This window comes from Coloeus monedula (genome assembly GCF_965178545.1).
Source record: "Coloeus monedula genome assembly, chromosome: 21".
Taxonomy (NCBI): Eukaryota; Metazoa; Chordata; class Aves; order Passeriformes; family Corvidae; genus Coloeus; species Coloeus monedula.
The window spans coordinates 10,482,794-10,505,551 of record NC_138801.1 but is presented as its reverse complement, the minus strand read 5'-3'; the positions used below and the strand labels follow the sequence as shown (position 1 = coordinate 10,505,551).

At 55.5% G+C, this 22,758-nt stretch overlaps 2 protein-coding genes across 2 annotated transcripts; one reads left to right on the top strand and one right to left on the bottom strand.

Moving 5' to 3' along the window:
- Positions 1-546: 546 nt before the first annotated feature.
- Positions 547-14,721, top strand: NOXA1 (NADPH oxidase activator 1; the record flags this gene model as incomplete). The annotated part of the gene is made up of 15 exons (XM_082295162.1): positions 547-720; positions 2,467-2,549; positions 3,856-3,964; positions 6,126-6,260; positions 7,263-7,370; positions 8,077-8,136; positions 8,694-8,731; positions 9,433-9,574; positions 11,429-11,482; positions 12,169-12,241; positions 12,378-12,436; positions 12,894-13,063; positions 14,081-14,186; positions 14,273-14,396; positions 14,630-14,721. 15 exons carry the CDS (start codon positions 547-549, stop codon positions 14,719-14,721), a joined length of 1,527 nt encoding a protein of 508 aa, XP_082151288.1.
- Positions 14,722-16,205: 1,484 nt separating this feature from the next.
- Positions 16,206-22,051, bottom strand: ENTPD8 (ectonucleoside triphosphate diphosphohydrolase 8; the record flags this gene model as incomplete). Its single annotated transcript, XM_082295161.1, has 9 exons — positions 16,206-16,397; positions 17,277-17,411; positions 17,566-17,676; positions 18,081-18,341; positions 18,834-19,064; positions 19,605-19,764; positions 20,258-20,408; positions 21,405-21,522; positions 21,932-22,051. 9 exons carry the CDS (start codon positions 22,049-22,051, stop codon positions 16,206-16,208), a joined length of 1,479 nt encoding a protein of 492 aa, XP_082151287.1.
- Positions 22,052-22,758: the final 707 nt, after the last annotated feature.

The following is a 22,758-nucleotide window of genomic DNA, read 5'->3' as shown; positions in this document are numbered from 1 at the left end:
GTTAACTTGCACTACACACGGCCGTGAGAATATTTACTATTTCATTCAGGTTAAACTTACATTAAACATCTTATTCAAAGAAGCTCCCGAAGCGGTATTTTGGCTGCGGCAGCACCGGGGCTGCGGGCTCGCTTCTGGCGGCTGGCCAGGTGTCCTGTGGTGCCCTCAGCGAGCAGCATCCCCCCAGTGCCCGCTCAGGTGTGGCCGCCGCCCTCACCGGTCTGCCCCGCCGGCTCCCGCCGCCCTCCCCGGTTCCGTGTCCCCTCCCGGGCTCTGTGTCCCCCCTCCCCCATTCCGTGTCCCTTCCCGGGGTCCGTGTCCCCCTCTCCGCCCCTCTCAAGTCCGTGTCCCCTCCCGGGCTCCGTGTCCCCCCTTCCGGGGCTCCGTGTCCCCTCCCGCCGCCGGGGGAGGAGCGGAGCGGAGCGGGCAGAGGTGGCCGCGCTGCCCCGCCCCGCCGCGGCAGGTGAGGCGCAGGTGAGGGCGGGCAGCGGCAGGTGTGGCTCCGTGCCCCGCGGCCCCGTAGCCCCGCGGCCCCGCGGCCCGGCCATGGCGTACCGGGAGCTGGTGCGGCGCTGGCACGAGGCCGTGCGGGCGGCGGACCGCGGGCACTGGGACGCTGCCCTGGACACCTTCGGCGGCATTGCCGAGCCTCCGGCCAGGATCTGCTTCAACATGGGCTGCGTGCAGCTGCTGGCCGGGAGGCCCGAGGCGGCCCTGAGGGTGAGCGGGCCGGGCGAGCACCGGGGGAACGGGGGGTCCGGGGATGGGCGGCTCGGCTGCCCCGTGTCCGTCTCGGAGGGAGTGATGCTGAAACTGGGTTTGAAATCCAGCGTTACCGCGTCCAGCGGGAATGCGAGTGGAGATGTTGAAGGGTGATTGGTTCAAGGAAAAGATCTGGTGGAGTGAATATTAGAAAAGTTGAAAAGGTTGAGGTTAAAAAGGTGGATGTGACTGTTGAGGACGTGGGTCAGCGGTAAACTCGGTGATGCTGGGTTAGAAGTTGGACTTGATCTCTGAGGCCTTTTCCAACCTTAATGATTCTGTGATTCCATGGTTCTCTAAATACTATGAAAACCCAGAAAAGTGGGAAATTTCAAAGTGTTGCAGAATAATTTTGAAACAAGATAGTAGAGAGTTCTCAAATTAGATACCAGAAACTGCATCTGACAATGTACCTCAAGTTTTGCTTAAGCTAAATCAATTAAAATTATGTCCTTTAGGTGAATTTAGCTCATTATCATGTGAAAACCACACCTCTAGAGCTCAGGCAGCCTGATTCCAAGCGAAGACCTCAACCCACTGGACATGCACAATAAATTTAAAATGTATTGTAGCTTTAAATCAAAGCCGGAAAAGGATTGTCCAATAGCTGTTCAGTAGGCATGGATTTAGATGTGAGATGGGTGTGTTTTGAAAGTACAAAAATGCTGCTTGGCGGTGGAAACTGCCAGAACAAAGCTGCTGTGCTGGAAAACCACCACCCTTGGGAAGGGAGAGGAGGTCCCCTGAGGAAAAGCCTTTTTGTGACAGCTCCTGGCATGTCTGCACATCCCTCCATCCGTCTGTCTGTCTGTCTGCAGTGAGGAGATGCAGCTAAACCTTTCCTCAAGCAGCGTAAAGAAGAGCTGAGGCTGTGCCAGGGGGGCTGGGGCAGCGCCGTGGAGCACTGGGCAGGGCAGTGGCTGTTTGGGGCACAGTGAGCACATGGCAGTGGTGCCCAGGAGAGACTTCCCAGTCCCAGTCAAGGGGCAGTGACTGGGAAGAAGCTCAGCTCTACTTCTGTGTAGATCAACGGTTGTTATTTCATTTATGGCCCAGTGAGGCAGACGGTTCCAGCAAGGTGTGTGCGGGGTCACGGAGACACGGTTTCACCCTGCAGTGCTGTCCCTGTGCAGGCAGAGTCAGGGAAGGCTGGGCTTTCAGGAGCTGCTATCTCCACGTGGTGTCTGCAGTGATAAGGGTAGTAGGACACTTGGCTCTCCCAGCACACTGAACCACGAGCTGCTGCCAGCTCTGCGAGCACTCACCTCTATTTATCTGTGACCCTGAAGCACAGGTACTGATGTAGAGGTCACTGTGGGCAGCCCTGCAGCTTTCTCCCTCTCACCCTTTCCTTACTCCTCACATCAGCCTTCCCCAGCCTGGCCAGTCCCGCTGCTCCCACTGTTCTGGCAAACTCTGCTTCAGGCTACAGTTTTCCCATTTTAAGAAGCCAGATGGCCAACGCAGCTTGTTTATGTTCAGTCCATTGTAGCAACGAGGGGTAAAAACCTGAAGCTCAGCTCACACAGAGCCAAGACCCAAAAGATGACTGGGAGCTGTGTCCAGCCCCTCAGAGCTGGGCAGGAGCCCAGGGATAGCCTCCCTGAGGGCAGCTGGGATATGGCTGGCTGGGTGTGAGTGCCTGGGCACTGACAGGACAGATCCCAACTGATCCTTGGGATGTGCCTGTGCTTTTCTCCTCAGGCATTCAATGAAACCATTTCGAAGGACAACTCCCTGGCTGTGGGCTACTTCCAGAGAGGGTTTGTCCACCTGCAGCTGGAAATGTGAGTGAAGTGCACGGCCAGCACAGTCTTTGCTTCTCTCCTTTCAGTCCTGCTTTATTCCTAAACCTAAATGATTCTTTGATTCCAAAATTCACTTCTTCCAGCAACCTTACAAGGTTCACAGGGTCTGCTTGGCCTTGGAAACCCTGTCACAGGTCAGCAAGTCTTATCTCTGATAAGAGCTGCACAGCTCTGGGGCCCCAGGGGTGGCTGACACATGACGTTGCTGTCCCACACACACAGAGACTCCTGGATGCCACAATGTTATGTTGTCATTCAGATTTTCTTTGGGAATTAAAAAAAATGTAATTGTGCTGCTTGGTGTGGCTTCACATGAGTCTGGCCTTCCTAAAAATGCAGCCTGCACACTCTCCTGCCAGCAGACTTCGGGGGCCTGATCTCAGTCTCACTGATAAAATACTGAGATTGCTCCAGAAGTGTCATGGGATTGATTACTCATTGTTTCCACAATCACAGTTAAATCACAGTGACATCCTCCTCAACGAGCTGGGTGAAGTATTTTATAGATCTGATCTTACCTTTGAGTTCAGTTATTTTTTTTCCTGTTGTTTTCCTCATATTTTCCAGACCTTAACCTCCACAAAATGCCTGTCTTTATTTCTGGGAGGGAGTTAAAGTGAGCAGTTCTGGCTTCTCAAGTGGAGGGGCTGTGCCTGGGGCTGGTGGAGCCCCGGACAGGGCTCTCTGGAGCTGCTTCACCAGCAGCAGAGCAAACGTGCCCCAAGCACAGCCACGGCAGGGGCAGCACAGCTGGCAGCTGCCTCCAGCACTCCCGGGCTCCTTCCTTCATCAGAAGCTGCTCCCACCCACCCACACCCACCTGGGCACCTTCTCTTGGTTGGGTGCCCACTGCACAGCCCTTCCTGGACCCTTCCTTTCACCACCTGCAGCCTCAGTGGGCACCTGCGTGGATTTCAGTTGCATATCTGGTGTAAATTCAGACAAATTCCCTCCTTATCCTCAGAGGTTCTCTATATTTCTAAATTTTGAGGTTCTAAATCTTAAGTTTCTCAATTTTGATGCTCTGGCCATGTGTGTGCCCTCCCTGCTCCCCATCAGCCAGGTTTCCAGCCCTCGGTCCTCCTGGGACACCTGCTGGGACAGGCAAGGAGCTCCCAGCAGTGGATAATCTTTGTTCTTTACAAAGGTGACACGTGTCTGGTGCAGCTCTCCCTGCACAGGCTGCAGAGCAGAACACGTGTTACTTGCTTGTGTGATTTTTGAGCTTCTTAAACAGTCTCCAGCTTTTTCAGGCTCAGTTTCCTGTGCTACCTCTGCGTTGCAGGTATGAAGAAGCTCTCTCTGACTATCACATGGCCTTCAGTCACCTCAGACAAAATCCCTTCATCGATTACAAGCAGCTGGGGCTGAGGCACATCCTCTATGCCTGGGAGGTAAGAGTCAGCCTGGCTCAGCAGTCCTTCCACGCTGTTGGAGGTGTCAGTAGCAGGCATTAGTGACACAAGACTTTTTTGAGAAACTACATTAGAACTGTAAAAAAATTCTGCTTGCACTTTTTTAAAAGTAACTTAATCATAAAAGTTGTAAACCAACACAATCTCTGGAAAGTTTAGCAAATGATGCAGTTTGAAAAGTATAATTGTTCAGAGGAGGTGCACAGGAATTTGTATGTTGAGGGTTTTTTATCTTCTCTATATGTAGACAAAGAGGTGGCTGCCCCATCCCTGGAAGTGTCCAGGGCCAGGTTGGGCAGGGTTTGGAGCAAACTGGTCTATGGAAGGAACTGGGGATGGAACTGGGAGCTTTAAGGTCCTTCCCAACCCAAACCAGTCTGGGATTCTGTGTAATATTTACACTTCCATGCATGTAAATACACATCAGTTTCATGAGCTCCTCAGCTCTAAGAGCTGAGAGAGGTTGAAACACTGACAGATGAGAACAGAGCTGATGCATAATGCAGGCTCTGGGAAATTCAGGTGCATGGAAGCCTCTTTCCAGCTGCAGCAACTGATCTTAATATTCCTTCTGTGTCTGAACTTACACCCTGTTTGTCCCTGTAGTGCTTCATCCTGCACCTCTTACTGCCACACAGAGCCAACCTGCCACATCCTGTTCAAGGAAGCTCAAAATCTGAACTGACTGTAAATTTTTGTAATATTTGGACATATGCAAAGGATTCCTAGAAACTGTCCTTTACTGGAAGGGGTCATTAGTTTTTTCTGAGTCCACAGGCACAGACTGAAAGGTGGATACAGGAAAGAGGATTTAACTCCTTACTTCCGTGAGAGTGAGGAGTCATTGTGTAACTCCAGTCAAGCATCTCGGGCAATTTTCATGCACCTTATACCTGGCAGGAGGAAGCTATCCCTGGCATCCGTGGTATTACCCAAACCTCCCTGGCTTTAACAGCTTCAGTGCCACGGCGCTGCCTTCTCTTGGCAGTGAGCAGTTCCATGGGAAAGGGGCAGGGCTCAGGAGTGTCCTGAGGAGGCTGGGGCCCTTCCTGCTGTGGACACACAACCCCTCACTCCAGGCATCACCAGTGCTGGCACCGTGCTGGCCCTCCAGACTTGGGATCAGCATCCTGATTCAGCTGGATCTCATTCTGACCAGGAGCTCATTCTTCAAAATCCACAAACATCATCTTCCAGCAGAATTGCGCCATCAGCTTTCCCCGTGTGTGGCCTCTCACGTGCTGCAGCTGATCTGCTCGTGGGAGATGCATGCAGGGTTTGCAAACCCAGAAATGTTTGCCTCTTGCAAGGCTGTAGCACTTCTGACAGAGTGAGAGCTGCTGCCTCGCCTCCCCAGGAGGGCCTGTCCCTGCAGTTCCTGTACATGTTCTGGGTCTCCATTCCCCACACTCCCAAACAGAGTCTTCTACTGCCATGATTAAGGAGTAAAGGAAAAGCATCCTGTGAGCTCCAGCCTTGTCCTGGGCAGGGCATTCGGCCAGGTACACACCTCAATTCCCAGCTGATAACCCTATCACAGGAGATAAGGAGCTGTCTGACAGCGCTCTGCCTGTGGCCCAGCAGCTTTCCCACACACCAAGTGCTGGCCAGTGACAGGGAGAGATCTCCCACTCTCAAAATAGACCCCAGCTCCCCAACACCCTGTCTGCAACACTCCCACAGCCTGCGCTTCCCCAGGAACACACTGACATGCTGCTGAAGGGTGACAAGCTACAGTTGACAATTCGCACATTCACAGCCCACTGCAACACGAAGTAGTTTCAATTCAGTTATTTTGCAGTGACAGGGAGTCAATTAAAAAGCCATTATGTATTTGCATGCAGAAAGAAACCCAAGAAAAGCTTCCTGGCCTTTCAGATGCAGGAAGGATCAGATTTAAAATGTGTGGTACCAGAGTCTTCACCTGCTGTCCCCATGTCTCTCCTCACCTTGACCAGCAGCTCCAGCACACCCAAGCTTTTATCTTTTTGCTTTCTGATTGTGAAGTTTTCCCAGCTATGCTGCTCAGAGCACCTCTCCTGTTGCTGCATTTGTGATATTTCAGTCCCTGTCCCTGTTTCTGGGCTGTGTTCAGCAGGATGTGTCAGCCCTCTGAGTCCCTTCCTTGTGCCCACTCCAGGTGCTGTACAGCACTGCAGCAGTGCAGTGCCACCTGCAGCAGTGGCAAGAGGCCAGAGTCACCCTAGAGAAGGCTGTTGTGTGGAGACCTGAAAGAAGAACAGCAATCCTGGAGCTGGCCCTTGAGCGGGTGCAGGTAAGGCTACCTCCGTGAGTTCCTGGGCGTGCATCGGGCTTCCCTTCAGGGATCTCTGCTGAAAGTTGTCTGAGTGTTCCTGCCATCCACCCACCTGCCTGGCCACCTGCTAACACAGTCTAAGCCATTTGCACATGGTGCTCTGCTGAACCAGTGCCTCAGGTGATCGAGGAACTCCATCAGCACCAGGTGCTTCACTGCCCAGAAACACCATACTGGAGAATTTTGGGATGACCTCTGAGGCTGGGGACGTTGCTTCCCGGTCCCTAATGTTCAGGAGCTCAGTTCCATTTGTGCTTGTCCTGCAAAACCAGTTGCCTTGTGCAGTGTTTCAAGTGCAGGTCTGGAGAGTCTCCCTTTTCATGGCACTGGCTGACTTTTTTTGAGTCCCTTTGGCCTCAGGAACAATTGGTGGAAGCTCAGATATTGATGTCAATCACTTTTGGAGCTTAAGTAGGGTGTGAAAGTGTTTCTAGGGCTGCTTCTAAGTAAAAGTTTCCTGTTAGACTCCTTTATGATCTGGAAACATTTGCAAATCTCTGATTTGCTCTTCCTGATGGATTCATTAGTTTGTTACCTTCATGCTTTGTTTTTAATCTGACCATCTCTTCTGGCATCACATTAGTGCTTTTCTAGTGTAATGTTTATATTTGCTATTAGCAGGCTACTCAGTGGCTGAACAGAGAAAACATTTGAAGTCAAATAGAAAAGCTGTTTAGAAGATTTGTTTAATAAACTTTCCTGCACTGCACCCTTCCCACCCACCCCATTCCAGCAGTGTCAGTCCTTGCCTCCACACTGGTGAGGGGCTGCTGAGCTCTCAGTTTGCTCCTGCTTTTGTGGAGCCTGAGTGGCCTTTTTCGAGGTCACAACCGAAATTTTTGCCCCAATGTCTTCCTGGAGCTGCTCTTGCACACCTGAGCTGTATTTGCTTTTCAGTGCTCTGATGTTTCATTCAGTATGAATTGATGGCTTTTCCTTTGCCTGCTTTCCCCACCCCAGGACCACCTGTTTTTAGAGCCCATGCTGGTTCCTCTTGGGGAGCTTTTCAGACCACGAAAGAAGGAAGTTGAGCAGCTGGATTCAAAAGATTTCCTGGGTAAACCCAAGGTAACAGGCACATAATTGTCAAGATTAACAGCAGCAGAAAAAATCCTGCCTCTGCCATCTCCAGAGAGCAGTGATGTGGGGGGACCCAGAGCAGGATGGGCAGTGCTTGCAGCCAGTCCAGGCAGCTGGGACACAGAAGCCAAAATTTGTTAGAATTGCCACCCCTTCTGCCAAAAAATGCACTTTGGCACTAACATACCTTCCCAATCTTGGTCACTTTAAAGTCTGAAAGGGCTGAGCAGGTTCTCTGGGAACCTGTGGTTGCCCTTTTGCTGACAATGATATTTTTAAGAGGGGCACACTGTCCCAGCCTGCTGCTGCTCAGTCCTGCGTTCCCAGTGGGACAGGTGGGCACTTGGGGGACAAATGCTTTGTCCCATCCCTTAATTCAAGGCAGCAGAGAATTTCTCTGACCCCTTCTGTGACCAGTGCAGTCAGGACAGAGAGCTCCAAAACTAATAAAGGAAAGGGAAAGTAATAAATTCACATACTTTTAAAGAAACCTTGGAAAGACTGAAAAAAAGGGGACACAAATGGTTGAAGGTGTCTTGGGAATCCAGCTCTGCCTCTCCCACTGTGTGCACAGCTCTACACTTTGCCTGACCTTGGGATCAGGAAGGAAATGGGTCTGAGCAGATAATCTTGGATGAAGTTTGGGGGTCTGTTCGTCCAGCAAAGATTCACTCATTGCTTTGTTCTCTGACAGGTGATCTCATCCATCATTCCCAACGATGAGTACATTGGCTTCGAGCCTCTCAGGCCTCAGGTGAGCAGGACAGGGCTGTGAAAGGAGGAATGGAGCTGTCACAGAGCTCCAGAAGGGGGCTCAGATCCAAACACCATCGGGGGAGGAGTGGACTCTTAGAAAAACCAGTGCAATACCAGCCTGCATCCATGGGGATGTTCAGAGCCAGGCTCAGCACCAGCTGTAAGGCACTCAGTGATGGGAATCTCCAGCCCGTTAGAGAGGCATTTTTGACTCCTCACCATGTCAAAACAGCAGTGCTTTGCTGTGCTCAGCGTGTGTCTGCTCATCACTTCAGTAAATGTGTCTGTGTGAGCACAGCTGCCTTGCACTGTGCTGGGAGTTCCTTGGAACCAGGGCAGGGGGAAGAGATTTTTTTACTTCCTGATGAGATAAAGAGGGAGGGTAAGGAAGAGAAGATGCATCCTGGTAAGATGTGGAGCAGCAGACTTTTTCTGGGTGTTGTGGAGTGACAAATAGGGTCAAGAGTAAAGATGAAATGGCACAGTCAGGAGATAAGGTGGCACTGCTGCTGCAGGAGGCACTGTTACAAACAGATCCTGTTGTTTCTCCCACAGAAACAGGGCTTTTATGAACCCAGTCCCGATGCTCTGCGGTGAGTGCTCAGTCCCACCTCGGTCTAACCCTTCTCTCACTACTGTTCAGAAAGTCTTTTGTTCTCCAGAGTCTTTGTGTGAAGACTCCGAGGGCTCCACGCCCACTTCTCACCAGGGGTGGAGTGAACAACAAACGTACAAAGGCTTCTGTGGCTGCAAGGGACACTGCAGGTCCTCTGCATCCCTGCAAGAGCCTCTGGGCAGTTTGCAGGACTTGAGTGTCTTGGGAGACAGGCATGGATCGTGGCATGGCTGGGGAATGGAAGCAGAGAGGTTGTGGGACCTGCCCAGGTCTGTGGCAGAGGATGTTGAGCTTTCCCATCATAATTCCCAGGACAATTCCAAATACTCACTACCAGCCCTAATGTCCTGAGCCAAAATCATGTTCAAACCCCAAGGAAGGAATTTGTTTTGGTGATATTGTACCAGCAATACTTCAGGGCTGAGTTGAATAATTGTTTTGATCTTGACAGTGTTTATCAGTACAATGAAAATGCAGCTGCATTTGGCAAATCGGTGTTTCTCAAGCCCCTTTTGCTCCCAGTTTTGCTTTTTTGCTCCCCGAGGAGCAGCAGTGGAAATCACGATTTCCCAACACCCCCAGCTTAGAGCCCGTGCCACTGGGGTTGGTGCAGTGTGGTGGCTCAGAGCCGTCAGCACCAGCGCCCCAGGCCGGTGCAGTGCTCTCCTCTCCCCGCAGGGATGCCGAGTCCGGCTACCACCGAGTGGTGTCCCGGTACCGCCCCGAGGAGCCGGCGGGGCCGGAGGTGGCGGCCGGGAGCCTGGTGTTTGTGCTGAGCAGAGGGGCAGACGGCTGGGCCACGGCCATCCACGACGGGCAGGTGAGGGACACAGCCCCGGGGACAGGGGGGGGACACAGCCCCGGGGACAGGGGGGGGACACAGCCCTGGGGACAGGGGGGGGACACAGCCCCGAGGACGGGGGGGGACACAGCCCCGGGGACAGGTGGGGGACACAGCCCCCATGGACAGGAGAGGGACACAGCCCTGGGGATGGGGGGGGACACAGCCCCGGGGACAGGGGGGGGACACAGCCCCGGGGACAGGGGGGGGACACAGCCCCGGGGACAGGGGGGGGACACAGCCCCGGGGACGGGGGGGGACACAGCCCTGGGGACAGGTGGGGGACACAGCCCCGGGGACAGGAGAGGGACACAGCCCTGGGGATGGGGGGGGACACAGCCCCGGGGACAGGGGGGACACAGCCCCGGGGACAGGAGAGGGACACAGCCCCGGGGACAGGGGGGGGACACAGCCCCGGGGACAGGGGGGACACAGCCCCGGGGACAGGAGAGGGACACAGCCCCGGGGACAGGGGGGGGACACAGCCCCGGGGGAAGGTGATGGACACAGCCCCGGGGACACGTGGGGGATGCAGCCCCCTGAGCATAGTCCTTGTGCCACCCTGCAGGGCAGGGCAGGAGCTCAGGAGCTCCTTTCCACACCCCCCAGATTTCCTGGTGCTGGGCTCTCACCAGCCTCTGCCATTCACCTCTGTAGATCCACAGGGCTGGCTTTCGGGCTCTCCACCATAGGGGATCCTATTGTGGAGTTGTAGGACACCAGACCTCACCAAGGCCCATCATTTAGAGCAGGATTTGTCCCCTGAGAGCTCTGATGGAGCAGAGGAGATGGGCTGGTCCTTACCTGGTCTGTAGTGCCTCTGTTAAATGAACTTTGGGAAGCTTTGGGGAGGGTTTCAGCTGTGCAGGCAGGTTTTATGACGGGCTCTAGAGAAGACCTAAGGACTTAAAGCCCAGCAAAGCTGACATCTTCCTGCAGGCCAGGGAGCTGTAGGGTAAAGAGGCTGAATAGAAACAGATAAATACAACATGGAAGATCTTTTGTTGGCAGAAGCCATTTCTCACCTGTTTACCTCAGTTTTTGAAAGAGCCATTTTATACCCGGATTGGGTTCAGTGAATGTATTACCTGCCTATCTTTCAAAAAAAGTCACAAGATTCTTCATAAGACTACTATAAACCAGTGAGGTGTTTGAGCAAGAGAGGCAGCTCTCTGAGGACTGGTAAAAATACAGAATTAAAGGTTGGGTATAAATGAACAGGTTTTTCTTTCTTTCTTTCATTTTTAAAAAGAACGGATATCCCCACAGCAAATCCTCTGTGACATCAGCATTTAGCATATTCCTAAGTGACATAGGAATAGGGATAGAGCCTGAAGCATCTGGAGCTAACAGGGAACAGTTACACAAGTATTTGGATGTGCCAGTTGACTGCTCAGTGAAGTGCTGGGTGAAATTCAATGTAGAAAAAATAAAAATAGATTTTCGACAGAAAAAAAAGCACTGTAAGCAAAAAATTGCAATGCTGAGTTGAAATGAGCAGCAGTGATTGTCAGAAGATGCAGAAATGCTGCTGGACTGGTATCCCTGGCCATCCTTGCTGCTCTCTGCCTGAGCATCTGTCCTGGGAGCAGAGTGGGTGTTTGGCCTGTTCCACTGCAGCCACTCCAGCAGCAGCTCTGCTCCCAGCAGGAAAAGCTGCAGAAGGACCCTTGGAATCTGTCCAACAGTTTCTGAGCACAGGGCACTGGGGTGGCTGGGGGTGACCCCGGGTCCCCTGGGCACACTGGTGTGGCCATAGGGTGACAGGCAGTGCTGGGGCTGGGTGGGGTCACTGGGCTCTCTCACCCTGCTCTGCTCTGTGTCCCTCTGCAGAAGCTGCACATCCCGAGCTCTCTCCTGGAGCCTGCCTCAAGGATGGATAAATGGGTGAGCTGGCAACCTTGCAACCAGGAGGAGGGAGGGACCAAGACATACATTTGGGACATTTATCTAAGATTATCACAGGATGGGACAACTGGAGAGTATGAAACACTGAGACTATTGACAGAAGACCAGGTGCTCTTATGTGGGAAAAACAGAAGAGTTAGGAGTAGGAAAAATCCGTTTGACTCGGGAGAACTTCATCTCCCAGCTCCACCACAGGCATAGCCACACATAATCCCAATCATTTTCCATCTGAGCCCAGTGTGCAAAGGTGCAGCTCAGCCCCCATTTCCTGTGAGGGATTTTTCAAGCACATGGTTGTTCTGGTGTTGCTATGATTTTTTTAAATTGCTCTTTTTCCCCCTCCAAATGAATCCCTGGCACACACTTGGGCATTTGCTCCATGGATGTGTCACTGTGAAGCAGCCCAGGTGGGGAGAGGCCTCAGCATGGTGTGAGCAACCACCACCAACCCAGCAGGGAGCAGGGGGCCAAGGAAGTGTCCACAAACCTTTGCCCACAGGAGCCTGAGTGCTGCACCTCATCCAACCATTCAATGAGCTTCTCTCTGTGGGGCTCTCCCCAGGGTTACCCCCATAAATCTGCAGCTGGCTGCAGCCTGTCACACACCAGCCTTGTCCAGCTCCCGTGTTTTCTGCTGTCTCCTTTCTGATGCTGTTCTGTTGCAGAAGATCAGCACTGGGATTCCGCTTCCTCCTGCCCAGGTGCCTCCCAGCCGCCTCCATGCGAAGCAGAAGCCAGGTAATCCCTGGGCAGAGCCCTCAGTGGGTGAGGCTGTGCCCAAACGCTGCTCTTTGGGGGATGTGGGGAGATGGTGGCCCCACCGCAGCCTCTGCTGACTGCATGGCTTTTCCCCTGCCCTTGTTCTGCTCTGCAGATCCTCCTGGGGGAGAAAATGCCTCTGCCGGTGATGCCAGTGTCCACATGGACTTCGAGGTGAGGTGCTCCACAGGCTGAAGCTGGCACAGCCTCAGGAGACCAGGGCTGTGAAAAGTGCAAGACTCTTGCCCAAAATTCCTGAGCTGCTCCCAAATCACCAGGGAAAAACCTTCCTCCTTTCCCATTCTAAACAGAAGCCCCCATGTGGTCTTTCCTCCCAGTTTGCGACCATCCCACTTTGTAAGACAGCCCAAGGGTGACCTGTTGCCACCCTCCGAGGCACCAGGAGCACCAAACACATCAGAGTTCTTGTGCACACGCATTGCACCCCACTTTGCAAGAGGCAGTTGTCTTTGAAAACCCCGCTGTCCCTTCCCCCCCGTTTGGACACCGCGCAGACTGGGATTGTTGGGGTGTCTGTGCAGGGCCAGGAGCTGGACTGGACGATCCCGGTGGTCCCTCCCAGCTCAGGATACTCCGATTCTCCGCTCTGACCGACGCTGTGTTCCCGCAGGTGCCCCCGAGGCGCGGGGAGGCCTCCCCGGGCGCGGACAGGCCGGCGGTGCTGCGGGCGCGCTGCGAGTGCTCGCTGGTGCTGCGGGCGGGCGAGCCCCCGGCCCTGCCGGCGCTGCGGGCCCTGCTGCGGGACCGGCTCGCTCAGCTGGCACAGCGGGGCACGCTCAGGTACGGGCTGTGGGGCTGATGGGGCAGCAGCCATTGCCCTCATTGGACACCCGCATCCAGCTGCCTCTGGGCTCCTGGGGACATTTATCCAGGGCCGAAGCCCCAGATCCAGCAGAGATGTGAGCACACGGTCTGCCTTGAGGGCAAACCTCACCTCGGCATTTGGGTTAGGCAGCAGCGTGATCCCCGTGGTGAAGCACATGCCGTTCCTCTTGTAATCCCCCTCCCAGTGTACATAAAAGGGCTCAAGGAGGGCTGGAGAGGGACTTAAGACAAAGGCATGGAGTGACAGGACAAGGGGGAATGGCTTCGAACTGACAGAGGGCAGGGTTGGATGGGATATTAGGAAGAAATTATTTCATATGAGAGTGGTGAAGCCCTGGCACAGGCTGCCCACAGAGATTGTGGACTCCTCATCCCTGGGGCTGTTTAAGGCCAGATTGGATGTGGCTTGGAGCAACCTGGTGTAGTGAAAGCTTGCCTGCCCATGGCAGGGGGTTGGAACTAAATGGTCTTTAAGGGCCTTCCGAGCTAAACCATTCTATGATTCTGTCATTCTATGAGCCTTGGAAGCCTAAAGGATCTTTCCTAGGAAACTGTACCATGGTCAAGAAAACAGGGGAACAGAAGGAAAAACTCTGTGTAGATGCAGCTGCTGCATACTGGGTGTTCTCCTGCTTGGCTCAGCCTTTGCAGTAACACGGATCAATGCAGAGTCAGGCAGAAGATCCTGGGGTGGGGTCTCCCTGACTGTGACACCCCTTGGGACACACAGTAGCATCAGGACAGTTTAGGATCTTTCCCTCAAGTTAGTGTGCGAGGAGGTGACAGTGACTCCCCACAGTGCCATTTCTGCCTGCTGAGCAGGGGGGTGGCCCCATGTCACTGTGCAAGGGGACAAGCTCAGAGCTGGCCTGCAAAGGGGACTGTGAAGACTGAGGGTGGCAGAGGGCTGGGCTTACCTCCAGGCTTGGCTTTAGAGGAGATGATTTGGTCAGCATTAATGAACCCTTGCAGCTACAGGCTCCCGGATGGCACAGAGCTGGGGACAGTGTCAGGACAGGAGGACCTGGGGAAGGTGTGGCAGCAGCTGACGGACGGCAGGCTGACGCTCTGCTGCCAGGTACGTGGGCTGGGACAACGTCTGTGCTGGGCTGGGCTCCAGCCTCTGCTCTGCCTTGCAGCCTCCATGCTGGCTTTTCCCTCCAGGACTCGGACTCCCACTCGGGCAGACCTGTTCTCTACCGGATGCTGGCTCAGCACTCTTACCTGGCACAGGGACCGGGGGACCTGGAGTTCAGCAAGGGAGATGTGCTGGATATCCTCTCTGAAGGTAGCTCTCCAGTCCTGCTGCTGGGCCAGGCTTTTGGAGTCTGCTCTGGGGGTGGATTGGGGAAAACGTGGCCTCTCCAGTTCTGTCTCAAGTTCATACTCTCAGGAGTTACAGGCTTGCACTGGGTTTGCAGTGTTTGCAGATTTGCAGTTTGCAGATTCCAGCCATGAAAACTCTCACTAACCCCCACTCATATGGGCCAGGGCTCATTCCTACTCCTTTATGTTTTCCAGTGAACGAGGACTGGCTGGAAGGACGCTGCAATGGCAAGACTGGCATCTTCCCCAAATGCTTTGCTACCCAGACCAGCTGTGGCTTCCTATAGCAAACAGGAGCCTTTTTCTGCCTGACTGCACCCCCAGGGGTGGGAGACACTGGTCCCAGCTCATTTGTGCCCCAGCCAGGAGCTCTGCTGTACCTGGACAGTGGATATCTCCCACACTGGGGTCAGTTCCAGCAGTGATGGCATTTCCTACAGCCTGTTCCCAGACCTGGCATTTTTACCTTGTGCTTGCACTGCCAAAGATGTGCAGAGCAGAGAGCAGGGAGAGCGATCTGGGGTTTGGCTGTGGGAACTGTCCATGTGGCAGCTCCTCTGGGTAGGAAGATGTTCCTCTGGGTGGGAGGAGGTTCTCCTGGCTGGAAGTCTTCATCCCCTCTCCCTTGTTGCTCGTGTTTAGGCTGGGAAGGCTGAGCCTCACTCCCAAAGCCAAGGGTGGCTGGCTGGGAGCAGGGGGCAGAGCCCTGTTCCCCAGGCCCTCAGGTCACATAACCTTATCTCCACCAGCCAGAGGTGCTGCTCTTTCCAAAGGCTTTTGGAACCACTTTGCAGTGGGATTCATGGGATAACACCATGAGTTAGGACCACCATCTTCCATAGCAAATACCCTATGGACCTGACCATTCTTGGCCAGATGCCTTGGGCACTTTTCTTAAGCCTTAAATCCAAGGTGGGATCTTGGAGCACAGAGAAGAGGCAGTTGTGGAAAGCCACTGTCAGAGCAGCTCTGGGTTGGGGGAGAGGCCTGGAGGCCCTGGGAAAAGGGCTGGCTGGGAAGTGCAGTGCTGGGCTGTGCTGCAAGGCCTGAAAGCCCTGTCCAATTCCTGCAGCTGGGCTGGGCTGGGCTCTGCTGATCTAAATAAAACACTCAAGTGCCTGGAGCTGGAACCTGTTCTGGATTTGGTGTCTTGACAAAACTTGGCTATGTAACTTGAATATAAAATAAACCCTGCACCAGAGTTGGCAACTCTTAAATCAAATTCCACTTGTGTTTTTCTGCTGAGATATGCCAGTAAGTATTTTTAAAGACAGCTGACAGTGTCTTTGGGAAGAGATTCTGTCACATACTACAAAAATACTGCACATCTTGCACACGGCAGGATACAGATGATGTCATCTCTCTGCTCAGAGTTAGGTGCCCACCACAGCTCTCCATTGGCAGTTGCCTCCCAGGGCTGTTGGAAGAGCAGCCCAGCAGGACTGGGAATGCCAAGGAAACTGTGCTAGGCTGAGCAGTGACATTCATATTTGAAAAACAAAACTGATTTTATTTCTAGTTTGAATTTTGCTGGCTTCAGCCAGCCAGCAAATCTCAGTCAGGTTTTGGCAGTCAGATTAAAGGAGTCTTCCTCTTGGAGAGAGATCAAGACACCTTTGTCATCTTCAACATTCACAGAGATGACCCAGTCAGATCTCCTGAGCAATTGAGATGGGTCTAATGCCCTCATTCTTCTCCACTTTCCACCTCTTCTGCACCACTTCCCTGCCTGGTTTAGTGGGCAGGATGCCTCTAGTCAGGAGGCTGGGAGCTACTTTGTTTTCCAGAAACAGTGCAGGAAAACGGCCACCAGGCCTGTCACGATGGCCAGCACGAGGAAGGAGACAGCCCCTGCCCACAGGCCGGGCTGGTGGCCCTTGACGTGCCGCAGAGCCTCGGCAGGGATCATGTTGGTGAAGTTCAGCATGAAGCCCAGCGTCCAGCCGATGTCTGTGTTTGCTGCCTGAGGGGAGACAGCACGTGGCATCATCCCAAAGTACCTCTGCCAGGCACCAGCAGCTCGGTGTGAGGGGCTCAGGGGCAGCTCTCCCGTGAGCTGTCCCAGCTGCCGTTTCACAGGGACCAGGCTGTGCTGAACCTCATCTTGCCAGCAGCAGCTGCACAAAGAGCTTTCCTGCCCCCCCTTCCCCAGGGCTAAGGGACAGCTGAACATGGATGACTGCTCTGATCCAGGTGTGCCTCTGTGACTTGCACATGATTTTGGATCTGGGCTTTCCTCCATCCCCATAATCCTTCTAATTTGGCTGTAGAATCCGTAAGGTCAGAAAAGACCTTTCAGACCATCGAGTCCAACCATCAGCCCAGCACCACCACCATGTTCACCACTAAGATGTGTCCTCAAGTACCACATCCACACATTGTTTGAACACTTCCAGGGATGGTGACTTCCAGGGATGGTCACTGTTCTGGGCAGACTGTTCCAAAGCCTGACCCTTTCCATGAAAAAAAATGTCCTAGTACCTAACTAAGCTTCTACTGGCACAACTTGAGGCTGTCTCCTCTCATCCTGGAAATATTCTGGCCAGGCCATGCTCTGGTTCAAAGTGGTCATGGGGCCACCATCACCTCTCTGATAACAACATCAGAGACCAAAGTGGACAAATCCTGCTCTGCTTTTCCCTGACCCCTGTAAAATCAGTTACATCCACAGCAGAGAAAGTGAGCCATGAGCTGGGTCAGAGGTTTGGTGGTGGATAAGCGAGAGTGAAGCTCTGCTGGGATCCCTGGGGAGCAGCCATGAAACAGGGACACATAGAAATGAGAGCTCCAGAGATGCTGCTCCTGAACATGTCCATCCTCTCCCCTGCCCACAGGTGTTTACCTGCCTGCTGAAGTGGATGTTGCTCCAGGTGTGCTCGTTGAACTTGAAGCCATTGAGCAACAGCGTCAGGATGTAAATGGCCACGGAGCAGTAGGTGTGCAGGTACTTCCTATCCTGTGGGAAGCTCTGCACCAGCTGTGGGGCCATCAGGGACACGGTGCAACAGGGAATGAAAGAGCTGCTCAGAAACCCTCCCTAGCCCAGAGAACAGCAGGGCATGTGCTCTGAGGGCAGGGATTTGGGATAGGACAAGCACAAGGCTCCTGGCTGCCCTTCACAGGGCTCTCACCTCTGCCCAGTTCCTCCTGCAGAAGGCCAGGATGGTGGTGTTGACATCACTCAGAGACTGCTGGCGGGTCAGGTTCAGGAAGTCAAAGGTGTAGTAGAACCCAGCAAAGGCCTGGGGGACAAGGGGACATAGTGAAAACCACAGCTCCTGCCTCACCTGAAAAAAGACCCAGGGGCCCCTCTTGCCCAGGGACAGAGTCCCAAGTAATTCCCAGGGTTCTGCATCTGGCACCCCCCAATGGTCTACCAGAAAGTCTCAGGGCTGGCTGACAGCTCTGGGGCTGCTCTTGCCCTCTGAGCTAGCTCAGACATGCTCCCTCAGACAGGGCCTTCCCATTTCCCTCAGCGAAGGCTGGGACATGGCAGGAGGCAGAAGCCGCCTCCCAGCATAGAAGAGGTTTGCACATGGAACCAGCTCTGAGGATCACTCTCTCCCCACCCCTTTCCACAATCAGGGGCAGATGAGATTCCCAGTCTCTGTCATCACCCCCCAGGCGCGGGGACGGAGCTGCTTACGAAGAACTGTCCCCGCACGGGGGGCTGGTACACCCCATTGAACCCGCACGGCCACTGCGCCCCGCAGCTGAAGTTGAAGAGTCTCTGCACGGCCGTGCCACACGCAGCTGGGTCCCCTGTCCCCGTCACCATGAGGACAAGGGCAGGGCTGGCTGAGCTGGGTGCACGCACACAGGGGCTGTCGTAGAGCTCGGCCACGGTGATGTTCTCCTGGTACCCCCGTGGGTAGCAGGGGTGGGAGATCTGGGCACTCGAGCTGGCCTGGAGAGAGATGGAGCCATTAATGGGGCTGGGGTGCACTGAAACCCTTCCCACAGCCCATCCCAAAAGGCAGGACCTACACCCCAGGAGGACTGGATGCAGCCCAGCTGTGAGCTCCCTGAGCATCCCTGGCTCCCACAGCACGGGGCTCTGCCTCTGTCCCGGGCAGTTGTGCAGGGACTGTGCTGGGAAACCTCTCTCTGGGCAGCAATGGAGCAAGGCCGAGAGAATGGTGACAGCAAAAACCCTGCGGGTACAGCCGGGCTTGGGAAATTACAAAAATGCCGCTCCATGTCAAGACAGGGGGAGAAGGGAGCCCTGGCTGGCAACCACCACCTCCTTCCACCCAAATGAGGGAATTTGGGGGTTCCCTAGATAAAATCCAAGCCTCTGCCAATTCCCAACTCTTTGCCCACAGGCACACCCAACATTGCTGGGGGAATGTGCCATGGCCCTGGGAGACGGCTGAGCAGCCCCCGCGCCCCGTGGCACCTGGTGCAGGGCTGCCAGCAGCATCTTCAGGGCCTGGCTCTGCCCGTAGCACAGGTAGCTGTGGCTGTACAGGGAGTAGTTGGTGCCGTAGAGCCGGAAGAACACGGACGTGTTCCTGTCCTCCACGGGCACCCCGGGCTGGAAGGTGATCTGCGTCGAGGCACCGCCAAGGTCCAGAGCTCCCAGCACCTCGGTGTCCTGGGGATGTTCCCATCTCTCTGCAAACGAGAACTGGCCCAGCACACAGCAGGGGTCAGGCTGAGCTGCAGCCACTCACACTCACGCTCCCTTCCCTCCAGGAGCTTTGGCCTCGGAAGCCCCAGAGGCACCTTCCACGTGCTCCTGGCTCCCTGTTTGACCCCTGCCTGCCCACATCCTCCTCATCCCACAGACACTTCCACAGAGCACTGAGGTGGGGCCTCTTGGCTGCTGCACATCTGCTGGGATCTAGACACTTGGAGGAGGGAAAAAGCAACTCTGTCACCCGGAGGCTGACGCCGCTGCCGTATCCCTGTGATCCCAAAATCCGCTCGTGTGTCAGCACAGGACTCCACAGGGCCAGGCTGAGCTGAGCTTTGGACACAAAGATCCTGTTAATCACACTCATGGGCTTGAGTCTGCAGCCCACGACCACAGCAGGGGACATTTGGTTGGCTGCCCAGTGCCCCAAAGCCCCATTCTTCCCTCCTCTGGGCATGAGGCACCCTGGCTGTAGCTCAGACAGGGACATTCTCCCTGCTCCCCCTGCCCTGCCCTCTCCCCAAGCTGCACCTTGACCAGGGTCTCCAGCAGGTAGTTGACAGTGATCCAGCCAAAGGAGCCCTCCTCGCTCCCCGTCAGGATCCGAGCTCCGCGGAAATCCACAGGGTACTCCCCAATGGCCTTGGACACCTCGGCAAAGACCTGCTCGGCCTTGGTGCTGTTCTCCATCCTGCCAGCAAAGGCACAAACCCCTCAGGGGATGCAGGCCCCGGCTGGCAGCTCTGGGAGCCGCGCTGGCAGCGAGAGGCTCCGGTGCCCTGCCAAGGAGCTGCTCGCAGACATCTCCCCAGCACTGCCCTGCCTGCAGGTGGCTCCTGCAAACCCCAAACCCCTCACCCGGCGCCCTGGCGCTCTCCCTAAAAGCGCTCCCTAAAAGCGGGCTCTGCTGGCGCACCGGCAAAGTTCACACCAGTCCGGCCAAGGGGCTCATCCCCTCTGGGGCTGCTGCCACGCTGCGGCTGCAGAGGGCTGGGCTGTCCCCTGGGCACGGCCAGCGGCTCTCCGGGCACCCCACGGCACTGCAGACAGGGATGCTCTGCCCGTGGCCACGGCCTGGCCGGGCAGCACCCCCGTGCCCCAGCCCGTGTGCCCCAGCGCCAGCCCCGGCTGCGGCGCAGGAGCGCCGGGCAGGGCGGGCGGTGCCAGCCTGGCAGTGCCGGTACCTCAGCAGCCGCATGCCGGCCGTGGCCCCCAGGTACGTGGGGGTCTCCCGCTGCTGCTCGGCCGGGACGATCTTCATGGCCCTGTCCAGGCAAGGCTTCAGGCTGGCGCCGGCCCCCGCGGGGTTGTCTGCGTAGCTGGAGATGCCGGGTCCTGCCAGAGGGAAGCGGTGATGGAGGGAGCCCAGTGCCACCCGCAGGGACAGCACAGCAGGGACATGTCCACCCAGAAACGCCTCTGGGCTTTTTTTGTTGCATACCCCGGGTAGTCCCAACCTTGCCAGGCCCAACCCTGACTCGTGCTCGGAGCTGTCCTGCCAGGAGGCTGCGGGTGCCGCAGCCACACGCCCTGACAGCCGCAGGAGCTCCTGCTCTGGACAGAGCGGGAGGGCCGCGGCTGTGGCTGCGGATGCTGAGCACACACTTGATCCTGGGGAGGCTGAACTGCTGGGCATGGCCAGCCAGTCCTGCAGGGCCCGGGGACAAACAGAGCTGTTGCCCATTTCCCTGAGGAAGGGGCAGGCTCTCCTGCACCCTGCTGCAAGTGCATGTGGAGCTGATAGGCACACAGCGCTGCCTTTGCACAGCCTCCCTATTTTTAGAGGCTGGCACTGGATCTGAGAACCCAGCATGGTCCTGCAGTGGGCAGGGACAGGCTCTGGGGTGGAAATCTCCCTCTTTATCTTCCCGGGGGCGTTGCACTCAATGACTGACATTAACCCAGGCACCCCTTGCGTTACAGTTTGCCCTCAGCCAGACCTTTGCAGTTAACCTGTAACTGCCTCGCCGCCGCTGCTGCAGGACACAAGGGCAAGGGGAGCTCTGAGCCCTCTCGCCCCCTGCCCAAGCACCTCTGCCCTGGCCTGGTGGCCTTTGCCACTCTGAGCCCAGCTCCATGTACCATTTATCTCGCCCTAAATCCACTCTCTAGCCTAGTCCTTTCCTCCAGAGAGACTTGTCCTTGTGCCAAAGCCTGGCAGCACTTTTGCAATAGGAATAAACACCCCTGTGGGTATTTAAAAATGCCCAATAAATAAATTACTGCTTACCACACCTGGCATGAATCAGCTTTGCTGTGTGGAACAGCCACACAGCCAGCCCCCCCGGCGAGCTGGGCATGGAGAGGGAGGACAGATCCTGGCACACTCACCAGACACAGAGCAGGCCTCCACCTGGGAGACAATGCCGGTGCCGTTCTCCTTGTCCGCGGGCCACCGGTAGATGTAGAGGGACGTGTGTGTGGAGCCAGCGTCAAACACCAGACCGTACTGGGGAGGCACAGGGGACATGGGGTATCAGGGGTGCAGAGCAGCATCACCCACTGCAGAGCGAGAGAAGCTCCAGGAGAGCCAGCTCCCGGTGGGCAGGGGAGCCTTGAGTGGCCAAACAAGACTGGTGGCCACCAGGACAGAAAAAGTCGGGTGGCATTGCCACCACCAGCTGTGCTGGGGACAAGGATCAATCACAAGCTCCTGGCAGTGCTCTGGGATGAAAAAGCTGTATGTGCTGTGGGGCCAGGCACAGTGACCAAACTCAGCCAGACCACCCCAGTTTGTGCAGAGCTTTGTCCCCATGTTGGTGACAAACAGCACAGCCTGCCTGAAACCCAGGCAAAATCCAACACCCAAGAGGCAGCCAGCAGCCAAGTGAGAGCTGTGCTCCTCTTGAGGACCCTACCTTGGTGCTGGGGGGAAGAAACACATCCTTCACATTCACGACGCTCAGAATGAGGGCGATGATGCTGCAGACACAGGTGGCTGCCAGGAGACCTGCAATGGCTTTGGCTTTGGAGCCCATTCCTCCTCAGACCTGCAAGGACAGCCCCAGCCCCCAGCTCACACCTCATGGATGGATACGGGACTTTCCCCTTCCCTGACAATGAAGCCACTCTCTGCTGCATGGCTGCTCTTAGCATGGAAGAGGATAAGATTCATAGGCTCCTCTGCACCCATCCCAGTAGGGCTGTTGGCAGCCTCAGGGTTGGGACACCCTCCTGTTCTCAGCACTCTCTCCTTGGAGGATTTTCAGCACAGCATTTTCAGCCCTGCCTTCTCACCTGCAGCCCCTCAGGTCCCTCTGAGCCTGGACCCCAGCCCTCTGTCCTGCTCAGGCTGCTGCCTGGATGGCAAGTCAGCATCTTCCTTCACAGCAGCATCACTGGGGGAAGCCTAGCTGTGGCTAGCTGGAGTTCCAAGCTGGGAGCAGGATCGTGGCCTGGCAGGGTCCCAGTGTGACCATCCCCTCTGGGGTGCAGAGCCACATCCCTCCTGCACCCACATGCTGCCACCTCAAAACTCATCCCACAACACTTGGGACCAGGCCACATCTGTTGCCCAGCAGGCCCAGATTGTCCCTGAGAGGGTCCTCTCTGCTCCAGGCAGGGAAACAGCACCTCCAGCTGTGTGTCTCCTGCCTGGCCCAGCTCTTGCTGATGCCAGAGCAGGTAAGAGACACCCAGGGACAGTGTCCATGCCTGCTGTGATCCCTGTGCCTCTCCTGCAGCC